The sequence below is a fragment of the Sturnus vulgaris genome, chromosome 1 (assembly GCF_052056855.1).
Source record: "Sturnus vulgaris isolate bStuVul1 chromosome 1, bStuVul1.hap1, whole genome shotgun sequence".
NCBI classification, from domain to species: domain Eukaryota; kingdom Metazoa; phylum Chordata; class Aves; order Passeriformes; family Sturnidae; genus Sturnus; species Sturnus vulgaris.
The window spans coordinates 149072904-149091190 of NC_142243.1; the positions used below are offsets into that span (position 1 = coordinate 149072904).

General features: G+C 43.0%; 1 protein-coding gene across 1 annotated transcript in view; it reads left to right on the forward strand.

The window, feature by feature from the left end:
• Positions 1 to 18287, forward strand: part of LOC148225586 (uncharacterized) — a 123982-nt gene that overhangs the window by 74316 nt on the left and 31379 nt on the right. Inside the window, exon 4 of the mRNA XM_088179640.1 lies at positions 4169 to 4480. Within this exon, the coding sequence (XP_088035766.1) occupies positions 4452 to 4480 (29 nt within the window). The 5' untranslated portion in view covers positions 4169 to 4451. The remainder of the gene's footprint in view (positions 1 to 4168; positions 4481 to 18287) is intronic.

Sequence of the window (18287 nt, forward strand, 5' to 3'; positions counted from 1 at the left end):
CTTTTGGAAAGCTGTTGTTCCACTGCCTGGATGAACAGCAACAAGTAGTTTACAGGGTTTATGGAAAAAGGACTCAACCTTTCATTTCCAGCTGCAAGGAAACACGAATGCCATGGAAAAGCAGTGTCCAAAACAGAGACAAACAGTTTTTGGAGTGGTCATCACTGACTTGAAAGCCTTATGGAAGCAGCTGCTTCTGAATATCCTTTTAAGCCCGTTGAGCCTTGATCCAGCTGTTAAAAATAACAATGTTTTTCATCCTCCATAATAATCGGATCTCACTGGGCAGTGCTGGAGGAGCAGTTGCATAAAAAAGCTTTGGTTACATAACAGAAGTGCTCTGCACCTCCCGAGCCCCAGAGAGGCCAAGGTCTGTGTGGCAGCCTCCAAGCATCACAGCCCCCTGTGCTGACACTGGCACCTGCCAAGGGGCTCTGGCAGCCTCACACCTTTGCAAAGAGCTACAGAGGGTTCTGGCACACCCAGGGCTGGTGCTGCCTCACCCTCCTGCAGAGGAGGGTCATGGGAAGAGGCTGCGTGTCTGCATCTCATGATCTCGATTATCTTAGTCCTCTGGTGACTCTGGCTTTGTACAGATATTCTGGACTTTGCAGTCCTAAGCCTCTGCTCTCCCTGCTGCAGTGTCCCACGGGGAGGCAGGGCACAGAGTAGGGCACTCTCATTTCCTGATGTCACACATGATCCATGGCAGTCACCTCTCAGAGCCCCTCTGTTGGTGTCTGGATCTCTGCAGCTGAGTGCCCACAACTCCCCTGAGACCATGCACCACTTTCCTTTCTCCTGCTTCCCCAGCAGCCAAGTTGACACCAACCTGGGATATATTCTGTGGTCACATTTTCGAATTGAGAGATGAGAAGCTCCCCAGCAGCAATGCACTAAGTGCATGCACAAGCTGAAACATTCAGTCCCTCTGGAAGTCCGTAGGACATTTCACTCTAAATACTTCTCTGGACTGGTCTCAGCCTGAGCATGAACTTTGCTATTTCTCCTACAACAAGATAACTAAGAATGAATTAAAGTAGAAACTGTTAAAACTTTCCTTTTAAAGAAGCTGAAAATGAAGACAAATATTTCCCTGAAGATTTACTGGCAGTAAGGTTGGATAAATTGTTGTAGAAAAATGTGAGACCTATTTCTGCAGAAGTTTCCTACCTATCTTAAGCAGCAAACATCAGCTGATATTTTTTTGTATGCACAGCACTGCACTACGTGTTGCAGTTGGGTTTTACAGGATGTAAAAAACCACAGGTACATGGCAAAGTAGTAACTTTCTTAACTAAGACAAATTAATTTAGCTGGTCTTAACTGAACATGCATAGGCAAGATGGGGTTTGTTCTACTATTATCTCATGCCAGGAAACCTCCAAAGAGTTGAGAGAAGAGACTTATCCTGTGAAACACCTGATAAATGCATTGCACCTCAGGGCATCTTTTTAGGCCTGTGAAGTCGCATCAGCCTGGTTTGTGTGAAATGCAGTAGAGATGGGCACTGTTAGCTATCCTGGGTTTCAACTTTCCTTTTCCAAAGCTGACTGTGACTGGAGCCAGCCCGCTGCTATGAAAGGGTAAATGGCCTCTTTGAGGGCCCTTTGGCAGACACAGTGTGTGTAGAGAGCATCCAGGCATTTTGGTTACTCACCATTATACCACAAGAATGTTGAAGAATTTCCAGTTTGGAAAGTACAGCACCGGGTCCACACCTCTGAACAGGTTAAAGGAGGACATTAATACTGGACTATTTATTTTCCTTGAAGACTGGCTGTCTCTGATCTTCAGTGGTAGCCACCACGGGCAGAACTTGGAGAAGATTGCCAAAATCTGTGTGACTGAAAGTGTGGTAGATAAAAAGGCCATGCTTGAATGAATGATCAGTCTGAAGCAGGTGCCTCAGATGGATGAGTGAGACTCTGCCTGTCACCTGAAGCCTTTAGAAGAAAGAACCATTGCATGTTATTCAGCTCCAGAAAGTGCAATCAAGAGCATCTCAGGACCTGCTGAGAATGTTTAGTAAGTCTCAGCAGTAAACAGATGCATCTGGCAAGATCACCAGACATTTCTCCTCTTTCCAGCTGTACATGGGCTCTGTCAGATGCTATGGCTTTAGTGAGATATCTGAGAAAGCAAACCCACCTCAAATGCAAGCTCATCGGTTTTTGATCTGTCAAAATCATAAAAACTTAAATTGGCATATTTCACACAGCTTTGATATAGTCCTTCCCCCTGACTGCAGTTTGTATCATTTAGGGTACCATTTGCTCAATTTATTACAACGTGCTCTTGATTTCATTCTCCTACTTTGCAGCCTTGGTGCATTTTCTTCCCAGGAAGGATCACAATATAAATCACTAGGTCAGGGAATAATGAGTTTAGTATTTTTTAAAAGCCTCACACTGTAAGTCAGAATATCGACTCATGTTTCAGCAGGTGATGGGATATAATAAGGGGATATTTCTTCCTTTAATTGCTGTTGAAAATGGAAAAAGGGTAACAGAAAGACTTAGTTTTCTGAGACAAGGATTTCAGCTTCACTGGGCTTTAGTTCACTAGAATCACCTAATAGGCTTGACCATAAAGAGCTGGACAAAGCTAAAAGGAAAAATAAACTGATGAAAGATTCCAGCAGGACTTTCAGTTTCTAGTCTGAACAATAGATTAAATATGATTCTACCATTAAGTAAATAGACAGTGAGAAAAGGCTGACCTCATGGTCTGTGAGCTGAATGGAATGGAGGATCTCCTGATTTCCAACCCTACCTCTTCCAGACATGTTTGCTCATGACAGCAGGGTTGAATGTTCAAAGAATCACAAACACAAGAGCCAGGAGGGACCATTAGAATTATCTCACTGAACAGTTGGAAATACAATCATGAGGCATTTTTGCCCAGTACTCTCTGTACTGAGCCAGTTGAGTATGGTGAGCGTGATCAAGGACACAGTTGTGGGAAGCAAGGGGGCTGGCAGGGGCAGTGGGTGGATTGTGGATTTTTTTCTCAGATTAGTGGTTAAAGTGGTATCATAAGCTCCAAGGAAGGCAGTAGAATCTCTCTCAGAAGCAATATGCAGACACCAATCCTGCCTCCAGCACCTTGTGTCTCCCTGAGAGGGGAACTCCAAGTTCCTACCCAGCCCTCAGTGGGAACAGAATCATCACCTTTACCAAGCTCATCCCTACCTGTGGCTGCTGCCACGTCCACCCCTGCCCCAACCCAACTGTGTCACCCTGGGCCTGTGTCAGTGCCACCTCCAGCTGCTGACCCTGCAGCCACCCAAAAAGACATCAAGATTTGACAAACATTCTTGCAGGTAGATTTTGTGATATCTAATTCTTTCACCGTACTAGGGAGGAAAATCAACCTGATGATTCATAAATTATTACAATGAAATTATTTTTTTAGCCTTTCCATTCTTTTAAATAAAGCTTAATAGATATCACACTGCCAAAAGGGCAGGGAAATACATTGTGTGGCAGGTGGGATAATCTCAGAATTGAAAATGTTTTGACTGACAAAAAGTAACATTTTAAAACATCGTATGCACAGATGTTAAAGCATCTGAAGGAGCTGAGTGGCCATTTCTCTAGTGAAATCATGCTAAATTGTAATTCACAGCTTTATGTAACGTGTTGTTTATTGTATATAAATTCAAGGAATTCCCCTATTCAAATAAGTATTAGATATATTCAAAAAATCTCCCCCGTTCACCAACCACTTTATAGAAGTGGCTTTATTTCTTGAAACAAACAAAAACACACCAAAACCCACCCAAATCTAAAACACAAACAACCACCTTCACAGAAAATTTCAACCAGACAAACAGAAATTAAAGCTCAAGAACAAAGAAAGTATTTTCCTTGTTTGTTCCCCCTGGCCCTCTGCTTTCTCCTCACTCCCACCTACCTGCAGCTTTCTTATCTTTAGCTCATTCTTTCTCTCTTCTGTTTGACCTGGGGTAAAATATATCATTGTTTCCATTATACCCTTCAGTATTTTGCATTCCCCTGTGAAGTCCTCACCCAGTTTGCTCTTTACTAAAGATTAAAGAAGGTTGTTTTTCATGCTCTTTTGAGGGACAGGAGCATGAATATCTGCAAATGCCTCTAGTACATTCCTGTGCCAGTCTCACTCTTGGTGCCTTCTCCACTTCCAGGAGGAAAAACTGCCAGAAACTGCCCCTGGAGTTTCTGTCCCTTTGTATACTGAGGGAGATGAGCACATTTGAAGAATTAATGGGCTGTGATGACATCCCAGTGACCCTGAGAAAGCTGCTGATATACTTAGAGACGACAGAGCAGGATGACAGACAAGGTACTTGAAATACCTGAATCCTGGTCTGGCATTTCCCGATCTGCAGCAAGACTCAGTTGAGAAGGAAGCTCACATCAACCAGTCTGCAACTTCCCTCCCAAGCTGAGCAGAAGGGCAAAACTGATATGAATCTTGTGTCAGCTGCTGCCTGCAGGTCAGTACCTTCTGCATTTACAATGTATAGGGAGTGACACAGCTCATGGATCTGGCTTTCAGGATGGGAGATCTTTCATGGACACTGCCTTATACCAGTGCCAATTATTAGGAGAGTAAAAGCCAGCTAGCTGCAGTGATGATACTGGGAGCTCCAATGGATGTGCATGAGGACAATATTGTGGAGAGGATTTCTGAGGTCTGCTGAGGTGTGAAGTTGAAAGAGAAAATAATATTGCCTGAACTGTAGGGGAGAATGAAAAAGGGAAGTTAGATAGGGAGATGGCAGGAGGGGGGAGTTTCCCAGATGAGTTCATTGTCTGAAGAAATATCCTGCTTTGATTGCTTTGGTGTGGACTTGCCAGTTGATTTATTTCATAGCCCCTAGCTGTCAACTGGCAGGGACTGCGAATAATTTTTCTCTCATCACCAACTCACTGGGACTCATAATTTTATAGATCTTCCATAGTTCCCCCTTCACTGCTTCATCTACCCTTGCAGTTTGATGAACACTAATCTCCTTAGCTGCTGTTCATTTCCTCAAATCAAATTTTTCTTCCTTTGAACAATTTCCACTTTCTAGAAAAGTTTTGCACAGTCTACTCAAATGTGTAGGGTTGATCTGTGTTTTATGATTACAAAGTTCTTTGCTCTTTTCCAAAATTATTTTCTAACAATTCAACCTTTTTTTTTTTTCCCCTGGATTTATTCTTTTCTTTTTTTTGGGAGGGGTGGAGGGAAGAAAAGGCTGGCTCCTCAGCACTGAGCTGCTTTTTCCACACAATTATCCATGACGTAGGGCATGAGCAAGTAGACAAGGGTCAGGAAGGAGAAGGAAGTGCTGGAATGAGACTGTCCAGAGTGAGACATGTGGATCAGACATGCTGAATGCCAAGGAGCCAGGGAAGGGACTAGTGGATGGACAGCATGTCCAGTGATGAGCCTGGATGGGAAGAAGGCTCCACAAAAAGAAGGGCACCAAAGTCACCCAGACTGGGTTTCAGGAACAACCTAATCTGCTCTCCTTCCTTTCTGCCTTCTGTCATTTTCCCAGCACCTCCTTTTCTCCTCTCCACTCCTCTATCCCAGGGAAGCTGAAGAAGCATGACAGGCTGTCAGTGATGGAGGGCTCATGGGAAGGGCTAATTGCTTCCTCTGCTTTGTTCAGATGTACAAATAGACCATTACTTATAATCATTACACAGTCATCATCCATCATACAGACTAGTTCTACTTTCCATGCACTAAATATGTCACAGGCCCCAAATTTGTCACTAATTGTACAAAAGGCTATGCAGGCCTGTGTTAGGAGCCAGTAATTTGTTAATATAAGATATGGGACTTTGGCTTTATCTCGAATTTCCAAATGTTCCTGAGGCAGTTAAATTTCTTATTTGTTTAAGACACAGCACAGTCCTCAACTTTCTGTCACTTTTATGAAACCATAAATAAGTCACAGCAATTCCCATGTTACAACATTGCTTTCTGTTATCATAACTATAATACAACAATATAATAATTTATTATTAATATATATAACTATAATATATCAATAACTATAAAAACTAAACTATAAAGTGTAATGCTTAAAAAGATGCCCACTTCTTCCATTTATATTCAAATTTTTTCACTTGAATTTGCCTTGTCTTTTTGGTTCACAACCAATTTAAACTGTGTTTCAGGGTTGCTAATTTTTTCATCAGCTCATGATGTTTTGTGGCAGCAGAAGCACAAACAAAACAGTGAAAAACCGAAAAAAGAAAAAAAAGGTTTGAAGGTCCTACTCTTACTCTCAATTACATTTAGGCAATTACAACAAAACACAATAGAGCTGCAGGGCATTCTAGGGGCAGGAACTGACCTCAGATTAATCTTTGCCGCCCAGATATCTGTAACTGTTAAATTTTTTCATTTTCACCCTGTAGCAGCACATAGAGCCAAAACGTGTGCCTGCCCTGCTTTGGGTACTGTGCAGGCTGGGGAGATGTTTCAGCTAGAAAAATACCTTAAAAAGCATGATTCAAACTATTTATCTTTATTTTCCATATAAAAGGTACATACCTACAATGGTTAGCCACTGGCCAGTATGAAAACAGGACAACTTGACAAAGTCTCTGCTTTAAGGATGTTTTACACTTGGTCTTGAAGGTTTTGGAAAACATGGTTGTGTTGTAACACACCACTTGAATGTGAGAGATTTCCAAGTCTAGTTGAAATGCTATTGGAATGTGTATATGCCAGCTATCAACATACATTCACACATAAGAGAAAACAGTGTCAGCATCAGAGAAGTGCTTGATCCTTGAGTTCCTCTGGCCTGGTCTGGGTGTGAGTAACAATTGCACAAAGCTCTTTCTGGACCAGGTTATTCCCTCCCTGATTCTATAGTTTCCTGCAGGTTATTTTAGGGTTGGACTCAATGATCTCAAAGATCTTTTCCAGCCTAAATAATTCTATGACTCTATTAGGCTCCCTGGTGATTATATCCTCTTTTTGCTTGGAGCTGACCAAAAGACTTCAGTGGGAAGAGAGACCAAGGGACAGGGGCACACACAGTGCAGGCTGTAGCTGTGATGTGGACAGTGGGGTAACCTCCAAGTGTTCTCTGGCTCATAATCAGCTACCTCTCTAATTTGTTGGGGTAGAGATCTGCTGAGGTGATTATGAGGTGTCCTGCTTCAGCAACAGCTTGGGTGTGGTGATTTTGGGAACCTCTGCAAAGAGCTCTCCAATGTAAATATGCCCTGTAGACATGGATAATGCACCCAGGCACAGGAGGAGCAAAGATGCCCCAGACAAGATGCTCATGAGTGGTTTGTCTTCCACTCTCATTGCAAAGTCCGTGAGCTGCCAGTGAACAGACTTAAATCACTGATCTACAGCCAAAGCTGACAGCACGCTGGGCACTACTGAACCTCCAAACCTCTGTGGAATAGAAATTGTCTGCCATGCCCAGAGGTCATCTTGTCACTAAACTCAGTAATTTATCTGCAGTTTCCCCTGGGACACCTGGAGAGCGTTACCAACCAATTAAATCTACATTTCTATAGGTTAAAGAATGACTTTTCATGCTGAAGCTGTACACCCACCCTGTCAGCCTGGTCATGACGTCGGGTCAATTGAAGCCAGAGCTGTCCCTCAGCTCTCCAGGTTGCTGTGACAGTGACCTGGGTTGGCCAGCACAGAGCTCAGGCCCTGACTGAATATGCCAGGCCTTTCAAATAGGATTTTCTGCCAGTGCCAAATCTAAGCTATTGCAGCCAGGTTGTTATTAGTACCTAAGTTAATGTATTTAAAAGTACATTATGCTGTGGTCAATGATGGAGGTACTCAGTCATGCCATGGTAAAAAGGATTAAGAAGTGAAAAAGGTAGGGCTACCAAGAGAAATGGCTTTCCTTTTATCTTGTGATGTTTTTCAAAGAAATGAATTTTTAGGGGGTGCTTAATACTACTTTTAATCCTTCATGGTTGCAAATACTGAAAGTGCAACTTAGGAAGGGAGGAAACCACTCATCTCTGGTTCCTGGTAAAATCCACCCTGAAACCATCAAGATGTGATAATAACAGCAAGATTTGTATGCTCAGCACAGACTCTGCTTTCTGAGTTGGTTAGAGCAGCACAAATTACAGGTTTGAGCACCCATATTCTGATGGGTGAATAATTCATGTCTATCCCTGTCCCCTGCTTTCCAGATTATGCTGATATTTTTCCAACGTGTTTGCTTGAGTCTGTGTACCTCTAAGTCATGTATATGCTGCCAGTTACCTTCCAGAGCCGTGAGTAACGTGGCAGAGATTGCTGGCTGAATGAGTGCTGTCAGAGTAGACAAAATCAAACCTTCATATGCTGGCCTTCAGCAGTGTCATCATGATGGATGGGAGACATCTCCTTCCTCACTTTGCAGATTGATCTGTTCCATTTAACAGTGTTTGGATAATGGTTACTTTCTGCTCTGGGGGAATAGTTTTTTGCTGTGTCCTTAAAGCTAGGGGCAAAAATTATGTGTGTGTATATGTATATATATATACACACACACACACACACATATATATATGCCAAAAGTACCCCACAAAACCAAAAAATCTGAAAAACTCTGATCTTCATGAGTGCCAGTAATGTAAGAGAAGCTGAAGAGATGCCACAAAAGGACTTTTACCATGGAATTTTCTCCTGGAACCTGAGACCCTCGGCTCCCTTCAGTGTCACCAATCACACAGAAGATTAAGTTTGGAAAGTTCAGAGATGTAACTTCTTGGAAGCCCTCCTCTATGCCACAAGCTCCCTTAAACATGCCCACTTGCATCCTCATCTGCAATGTACACCCTCCACAGACAAAGTAATTATATTTTAAATGCCAGTATATTTCTGAATACAGAACACAGGTTTGAGTTCAGAGCTTTGTTCTTGCCTTATACCTTCATGTTTAGCAGCTTTCAGAGAATGTCTGGTGGGAAGGTCCATATTGAGTCAGGCAAGGTGTGATGTTGCAAGGACAGCACAAGATTTACAGGACCTGAAATCTCTCATTACTTGGTTCAGGTGTATAAACACAGGCGTCTAATGCAGTGTGGCTCCTGTCACTCCTGTCACATAACTCATCTGCCTTCAGCTGCCTCTCCAGGAGGACACAGCTTTTCCATGGGCCCTATGTCATGTCTGCCAGTGCTGTGTTAATATCTAAGATCGCTGAAAAAGTATAAAACAGACACCTAAAAATTAAGTAATACATCCTGATCTCTATAAAATTGGTGCTAGCCACCCTCATCAAAGCAACTGGGTGTCACTGCAAGTGCCTTGCAAGTGGTGACAGAGATGCACAGAGCACATCCCCTTCCCCAAAACAGGCCTGCTGTGACAGTGAAGGTGGGTTCTGCTCACCAAGGGCAGCACCATGAGAATAGTGCCTTTGCATGATGTGTCACAATTCCTTATTAATTTCTGTGCTGTCCTTTCAGCTTAGGAAGCAGAATAGCTCTGCTTTTTCTTTTCACAGCACAGTTGCCTGCCTTTTCCTAGTTCTGTTTTTACCATTTCAACAAAAAATGCATTTATAGTGATTCATGCTTTAAGGCACATTGAGTTGATTAGAGCCATATCTTCTAGTTGACATTTGCCTTGTCCTTGTTAATCATCATTTGTAATATGCTATTGTCTTTGAGTGATCATAATTATTAAAAAAAATAAAATTGGTTATGCACGTATGAGAGTTTGCCAACCCATTGCCACTAATTAAGAACATTGTTCAGTGTAAGCTCAACAGCTGGCATACACCTAGAGAAACATTCATTTCCCAGTCTATTGCTGGTGCTCCCAGTGTAAGTTGTCCATAAGAGACAGAAACACTTTTTATTCCTCTTTTAAAATAAGTTTGCTTCCAGAGTGGAGAGTTTCTTGTCACTGGTTCAACAACTCAAGGGGAATAGCAGGCAAACAGGGCAAAAAAAGCAAGGTGATGTTGCAGTTGATGCAGAATCCATGTAACATTTGCTTCTCCTTCTTTTCCAGATGCATTTTTCCCCCCAGATTTTAACATCTGCTTTTTTAGAAATTCAGGTTCTTTTTGCTCTAAATTTCCCTGTCTTAACTCAGGTAAATTAAGCTTTCATTTCCTCATCTGTTCTTCTGTTTCAAAGGTGATGAGCTTTGCCAGAGTAGATGTAGCAAACATGATTTTTCCAAAGAAAAGCGCTCATTTCCTGAGGAAATGTGCTTTGCACTCCCAGCTAATGCACCCATTTGAGAGCCTTGATGAAGATTTCTGCCTTCTGCATACCATGTGAGTGAGGAAGATTTAATTAAAGCACAAGGAACTCATCAGATAAAGAATGCTATTTAATAGCAAAGCCATGATATATTACAATTTCTTGCTGTTACTGTTTTAATACTGTAATTATTCTTACAATAGTTTGTGGTTCACTTCTTTCTTCTGTTGGTGTGTTAAACAAAGCTCCATTTACCATAGTTTTGCCTTGATTTCTGCCTTTTGCTCATCTCCTCCACCCCCCCCCAGTAACTGTATTTAGAAATAGAAAGAGATATACAGAGGGGAAATCTGTCTGAACAAATAGTTCAGAGTCCAAAATAAAAAGACCAAAGAAAATAAAAGAGGCAACACAGGGAAATTCAAATATTGTTCTGATGGGTTGAAAGCAGAAGATTTGCCCAATTTGCTTCGCCTGTGCTGCTTCAGTTCAAGGGCTTGGATCAATAGAAAATCACTCACTGGCTCCACTGGGCTTTTGCTCAGGTCTATGTACAATTCCATTGCCTAATGAGCTCTCGGGAAGGGCAGCAAGCCGTGCAGGCAGGATCCAGGGCCAGGCTCTTGTAGCTCTCTCGGATGAACACAATGAACAAAACTTTGCAGGTTTGAATAGCCACTGGGTGCACATGAGGACATGTTCCACACAACAAATGCATGGGCATCACACAGTATAAAAGGACCTCTATTTTTAGCATGGGCTTGAATTTTTAAGGGAAGCTAATCTCACAGTAAGAGGTCTAACAGACCTTGAGCCAGGGCTGGCTCAAGCCCTGGTAGGTAAGAGAGTGCATCTGATTTAAACACACACTTCTTCTGCCTTCCACCAGGAAGCAAAAGAACTGTAGTCCAAGAGCAGTGCTCGTGGCAGGATTTGCAGAACTGTTCATGGTGCAAGTGAAAGCAAGAGAAGAGCAGGCCTTTGAAATCTCCCCACCCATCCTGTCTCTCAGAAACATATTGCATGGGGATGTAGAGAGGAGAGACCTAAATGCAGCTACTTTTACCACAGGAAGAAGAGAAAAATCATGACAATACAACAGCACATTTTATCACCACCCTGTCTCCACGTCCCACCAGGGCTCAGGTACACAGTCCTGTGCAGTCAGAATTAAGGGGGGCTTGCAGTCTCAAGCAAGGCTGTAGGCAGCCAGGGAGCTGACATTCATGTGGCTGCAAGCACCTTGGAAATGCTTCACACAACTAAGAATCGACCATAGGGCACTTTCAGGGTCATCTTGATTATAGGAAAAATAAATGCTGGGTCACCTGTCAGAAAAGCAAGGGCAGCAGCTGTGCCAAAGGCTTTGCTGAGATCATGAAAACCCGGATACAGCTGCAGTGAGAAGAGAAGGTGTAAGGGAAAAAGCCTGTGATGTGGCCATGAACAGACAGCAGCTGGGGCCACCTTCATGGAAAGAAAATTCTCCAATTATTGTTTTATCTCATAAATTGCTCACAACTTTAATTCCATTAAAATTTTTAGTATACTGTCAGCCTAATCTGAAAGCTTCCTTGTGATTTAGGATTTACCCTGAATTTACACAAAAATTCAGAATCTGGCTCTCAATTGGCCTTCTCTTTCATTGCCACACTCTCAGAATTTGGGGCTTTGCTAACCAGGACAGTGGGGACTTAGCACCCCAGCATGTCTGGTGAAAAATGGCCAGCAGAGCGTTGACCTGGCCTTGGGCAAGATATATTTTCATCTCTGCAAAGCCCTTTGGAATTGGAATAACCTGGTGAAACAGAATGTCTCTTATTTGTGCCAGCCCTTATCAGTTTTTTGATGTCAAATTCTTGTACCTGAGTGCATGGGGTTTGATTGGGATAAAGCTGATTTTCTTTCTAGTTTCTAGTGTAGAGCTCTGCTTTAGATGCATGACCAAAACAGAATGATGGTTTTTTGACTGCAGAGCAGAGCTTAGACAGAGCCAAGGCCTTTTCTATTCCTCACCTCACCCCACCCCACCTGTGAGGAGGCTGGGGGTGCACAAGGACTTGGGAGGGGGCACAGCAGGGATAGCTGAGCCAGGGGACGTCCCACATCATATGGCATCATGGTCAGCCCATAGCACTAGGGAAGAGGAAGAAAGGGGGGGATGTTCAAAGTGATGGTGTTTGTTTTCTCCAGAAAGGTGTGATGGAGTCCTGCTTTCCTGGGTTTGCTGAACACCTGCCTGCCCGAGGGAAGTGGTGAATAAATTCCTTGTTTTGTTCTGTCTGTATGTGCATCTTATATTTTACCTATTAAACTGTATTTATCTCAACCCACAAGTTTTCTCACTCATCCGATTCTCTCCGACATCCCACCTGGAGGGAATGAGTGAGCTGCTGGCTGGGCTTAACCCATGACACTTGGGGGAGTTTTTTATTTCTCAGCTCTTGTAAGTGCACGTGTCACTTCAGGGAGTGGAGCTCAGCAAAGTGCCAGTGCTGGTCAGGAGCTCAGAGACCCTTAGGCAGCGTGGCTGCCAATTACTGGGTGATGAAATTGCACAGATCATCGCTAGCATTTGTGCACTCAGGAGCTCGCTTCGCAGTCAGATCTGATTGAACACAGCTGTTCCCATCGCTGAAAGACCAGGCAGGCGAATCAGGCTCTGCACACAAAGCCTGACCGCGGGTGCTCGCTTCCAAACTGAGCCAGGCTTTGAGGCAGCAGGAGGGAGCAGCTCTGAGCTCTGCCATCTGATGGGTTCGTGCAGGGCTTCATCTGGCTCTGGGGATCCGTGCAGGCTTGAATCACGCCTTTTGACAGTGCCTGTGTAAGCTGCCCTGGGAAGAACGAGGCAGGCAGCAGATACCTGGCCCAGAGCTGGGAATAATGGCAGTGCTCACCCTGCCCTTCCTGGTGGCAAAAGACATCTGTTACCTGCTGGCAGGACTCTGAGGCTGATGAGGGATGGCTCTTCTGGTTAACTATTTCCATGTCACAACGCCAGCCACCCTGGGGGCTGCCTGTGTGTGCACTGTGCAATGTGTGCGTTGAAACAGAATGTGTGAATTTAACAATTCTCTTGCTTTATATTGCTTCAGCCTGCAGTCATGGAAAGACACAGATGCAGATTCCCTGGGCTTAGGAGAGTCTTAGAAGGTGCATTGTCTTCCTGAAATCCTGTATAATTTTGTTCTTCCCTAAGGCATTTAGGAAAGAGTATGTGAAGATCTCATTTTCCTGGCACAGTGGTGTCAGCTGGGCTGTGATTACAGAGTTGCCTACATGTTAGGGGATGGGACAACTTTGCTTGGAATCAAATCTTTGTGTTATTTACTGAGGAGCTGAAAGTATTAATCTATTTCTACTGCAACCAAGCCAAGTGAGCTTCCCAGATGTTTGTATCCAGACTCTGAGAGAAAGACCAAAGATGTGAGCAGTAGTTTTAAGTGTAGTATATGAAGTTACTCCTCTTTGCCAACTCCAACAATTCTCTTAAATCCTGGATAAGACTGGAGCTTCAAGGATAACTGTGTGATACTGATGTACAAAGAGAAAACTTAGCAGGTCACGGAGTCCCCTCTTTCTGCTCTTCCACATCACCTGCAGTGGCACAGGGTGGAGATATCAGTATGTCCTTAGGAAGACAAACAACTGCACATGCAAGTGAGCTCTGGTCCTGCCCATGGGCACCAGACACGTAATCTTGACCAGTTTTCATCCCTCTCTTTCTTCCTGGTGTTCACTTCTTCTCTGGTGGCTTTAAAGTGGCAACATCTGTGAACTATAAATATGATTGTGGTTAGGGATACATCTGGTTCAAAGAAAATTGAAAATCATATCCAAAAACTTCTTTCTGGGAAAGCATAATGGGTTACAAAGTAAATAATAAATTTTCATTGCAACGATTGTTTTAATAAGTTGTCATTATGGTATCCTTATGTTTTACTGGTGCACACTGCATACACTTATGTGAGGGATTACTTCCCCTTTCCCTGCTCCTCTCTTTCAAAATATGACTGCTGGCAGAAAGTGACTGATTGAAAATCAAGTAGGATGTTGTGTTCTTTAATACCGACAGAGCTCAAACTGACACTAGAAAACCCTTTGCACAGCATCCAGCTGATGTGCCTTGGAGCTGATTTGGAAGGGACTTCTGTTGGATGGGAAAGAAACCTAAATCCAAAGAGCTTTGAAATCAAAGAGGATCTTAGAGTGGCTTTAATGGATTTGAATCAGGCCTCTGCCCAAGCTCAGACTGCCAGAGGGAGATGGTCACCACTGCAGAGCTGTGCTGCAGAACTCTGTGAAAGTGGTCACAAATCCCTGAAGTGGGTCTGGGATACTCTCACCAAGCCTTACCTAGGCAGGATGTGAGAGGAGGAAGATGAGATCCTGGGAGAAATAGGGACAGATAGGGAGAATACACTTCCCTAAGGGGCAAAGCAGGTGATGTGCTCAGCTGGGAACCTCAGGAGTTCCCAAGGGGGTCTGTACTTGGATCAGCTAAAATCAGCTAAAAGGTCAAGCACTGACTGGGTCAAACCAAGAACAGCCCCAAAACCTATGTACATGCCTACATACAGGTATCAACTGCCTTTAGAGGAGCATCCACCTCAAAATATGATTGTAGGGCAAGCAAATTATTCAATGTATGTCAGCCAGTCCTCAGTAAATTCCTGTAAGTCTACGCTCTCAGGCTTTGCTAAGGCATGATTGGTGATCCCCTGCAATGAATTGTGGCTGGGTGTCTGAGATATTCACTAAGGACAAGTTTCAGTGCTGAATTCTTCCTCCTCATCTCATAATAAGATGTGAAATGCTCCTGAGAATTGTTGCTGCTCTGTGTCTAAATGGTGATGGTGGTATATCTTCCTCTGAGGGTGTATGGGCAGGGTGAAATGTCCAACGTACTATGACAGTGCTGGCTTTGTATATAAACATGTTTTAATTCATGCACTGCAATTATTCAAAATCCATTCCCTTTGAAATTTTCGATGTTTTCAGAATTTTCATGATTTTTCAACTCAGAACCTGAACTTTTTCTCCCTATATTTAGGCTGATAAAAAAAAAAAAAAAAGTACCTTATTTCTTTGCCCTTCTTCTCTCCATTTATTTCTTCAGCAGCAGAGGTGAGGAAGGCCCAGATCTCTGCAGTTTGCAGCCCCAGGCATCCCAGCTGGCCCCAGTAAGGAGATGCTTTGAGGGCTGAGAGCTGCTCAGAGCACCAGGCACATTCCATCAAGTTCCTCGTCCGAGTGAAAACTGAAGTGGCTTTTCCATGTAGGGAGGATTGAAACCAGATCCTGCTATTAAATTTGTTAAATGGAAATGTAATGATTTATGAGGGAGGTAGTGAACCCTCAGAAAGAATTCAGTAATAATAACGCTGGGTGAATGGCAGTGTGGCAAGGCTTCAGAAGTAAATGATCTGTTAAAAAAACAAAATAAAAAAGCAAAAACACACAAAAAAAGCCCCAGATAGACAAAGTAAGTAGATGTGAACCCGATAAAAACTTTAATTATTTCTAATGAGATCAGCAAAGCAAGCAAAGGACTGAAGTGGGAATCATCTGATATAACCAATAAGGATCACAGGCAATATCCTTTTACAGTCACGCTTGAGAAGTTCAAAGCCATGCAATGTGTTTAGTCATACAGCAGTACTGCTGGCAGATGTGGAACTAAATCCTAGGGATTTCTTTGGGAAAAAAAATTCAAATGTCTCCACATATTTATATTTTTCTGGAACACATGTCAAAATTGAAAGGGTACTGAAAGTTTTAGGTGAGTACTGTATTGAACACTGTAAGGTCACAGTGCCATTAAAATAGTTTGGCTTATTGATGATACCAATTTTAGCCAGTTTGGAAAAGCAATGCTCTGACTAGAGTTTGTCTTGTAAGAAAAGGGATGAAGACGTATGGTCATGGCTTTGTATGTGTTTAAAGCTTACTCAAGAGTCTTCACTTATTAAAAAAAAGAAAATAAAGAAAATAGAGAGGGGGCATTGTGGTTTTTCACATTATTCTGCTGTGTGGCCATGGGATCACAGCAATGATTGCTGCAGACCAAATCAGGGCTTAATGAAATGAAAGACCCAGAGCTGAAAGGGAGCTGCTTGTATGAACCTTTCCAGTCCCAATCCATCCCCTGAGTTCCCTGAGACAACAGGTAGCTCACAAAGACACTTCAATCAGGTCCTCAGCCAGAAAAGAAAGCCCAGATCCTGAGAAAAGAAGGAATAAAAAAAGCAATAGCTCTGAGACAGTAGCCATATATTGCTCTCAACTATATTAACGCACAGAAATGTGTATAAAGATCTGGCTCTGGGCTCTGTCTGACTCAGGGAGAATTGCTGTGATTAGCCAGACTCCTGGAAAATAATAATGGCCCACTGCAAATGGAAGGAAACTTTTTTATGGGTTTTATTGCTTTTTTAAGAGGGCAGGATACCTCTCCTTCCATTCCTTTTCCTCTGTGGTTTTTCATCACTGGACTTTTAATATTGCAACTACATCACTTCCCACACACGTACACAACGTTTTTTTTTCCTGTTGGTTGATTTTATTTCTCCAGCCACTCCACACTGTGTCACACTGTGTATAAAATGGAATATCTACTTTTGCTACTGCCCTGAGAGCAGCATGGCATCCTGCTTAACAGCTGTGGCTACTAATTCACTGCAACTGCAGTCTGTCTTCGCAGCATCAGCTACATTGCTTTTCCATATGCTAACTCCCTTTCAGCCTAATTTTCCTGTTACCCAGCAGTAGCATTGAGTAACTGTGTTGGGCTGTATTCAAATGCAAATTAATATCCCCTTCTGCCCATTAACTCTGCTGTTTCTTGTCTAGCCAAAGCAACTGGAAACAAGCATGTATCTTGGTTCAGTGGTCGGACAGAGGGGCCCTGTCTGGGCTGGGATTGCTGTTCATCTCCAGGAGCAGACACAAAACAGCAGGCTGCAGAAAGGAGAGGTCCTTCATCAAGATGTTTCTTGTCAAATAACCCCTGAACTCCGACCATTCAGCAAACACCATGGCTCTCTTGAACTTGAGTGTTTGACCGTAATTCACACAATGCCTGTGCTGTGCTCTAGATTGGAAACATCCGGTGGATTGGCATCCAGAAACCTTCAGATGAGGCACGGGGAAGGGAATATGTCACTGAGCAAGGCATATGACTCAAATCTTAAAAATCGTTAAGCTACAGAAACCTTTAAACAGAGCAGCCTGGAAGAAATCAAGTTCTCCAAAAGTGGGGATATAGGCATGAATGCTGAGAGCATGAAGGGAGTGGAGGGGAGAAGAGAAGAAAACGTATAAAAGATTTTTTTTTTTTTTTTAACATTCTTGGGAACATTTGGGGTATGGGGTATCTTTCTTTCCCAGCTCTTTCTTTTTCAGGATCACTCAGAGTTAGAAACATTAGCACTATTTCAGGAAGAAAAAAGTGCTGTAATTCCTTTGAACCTCCAACCCCCTAGAAAATTGAGCTCCACACGTGAGCCACTAGCACCAAAAATTCCTACATATTTCTTCATGCCTATGCAACTCTGAGCCTCATTTGAATTTGTTTCCCACCCTGGTGCTTAACCTTCAGTCACCTTTCCAGCACAGGCATGGGCAAGATGTGTAGAGAGCATTACTCCATGCTAAACAAATCTTATGTTTTGCAAAAAACATTTTTGTAGTTTTCTATCTTTTTCTGCATCCTATTTGGAAAAAACTTCTTAGTTTAAGTTGGTTTCTTCCCTTTGAAAATCCCAAAAGCAAAAGAAATACAAGAACAGGGACAGTATCCATCACTTAGAGGTCTTCAATGCATGATAAACAAAGCTGTGAGGCAAATCTGTGGTTCTTGAACCCATCCTGAGAGCAGTTGAAGCTCAGTTGTTGGAAGGCATGCTCTGTGGATGGAGTGCATTGGTTAAAAAAGGCACCACTTTCTTGACCACAGTTCCAGCTGGCTGAGTTGGTAACAGCAGTCATTCAGCCAGAGAGCATAAAAACCACCCCTCTTCTTCAAAGTAAGCCTTCTAACACTGATCAGAAATCTCAGATTTCTGCAAAACTCTTGCAAAAAGTTATGTGCAAATGGTT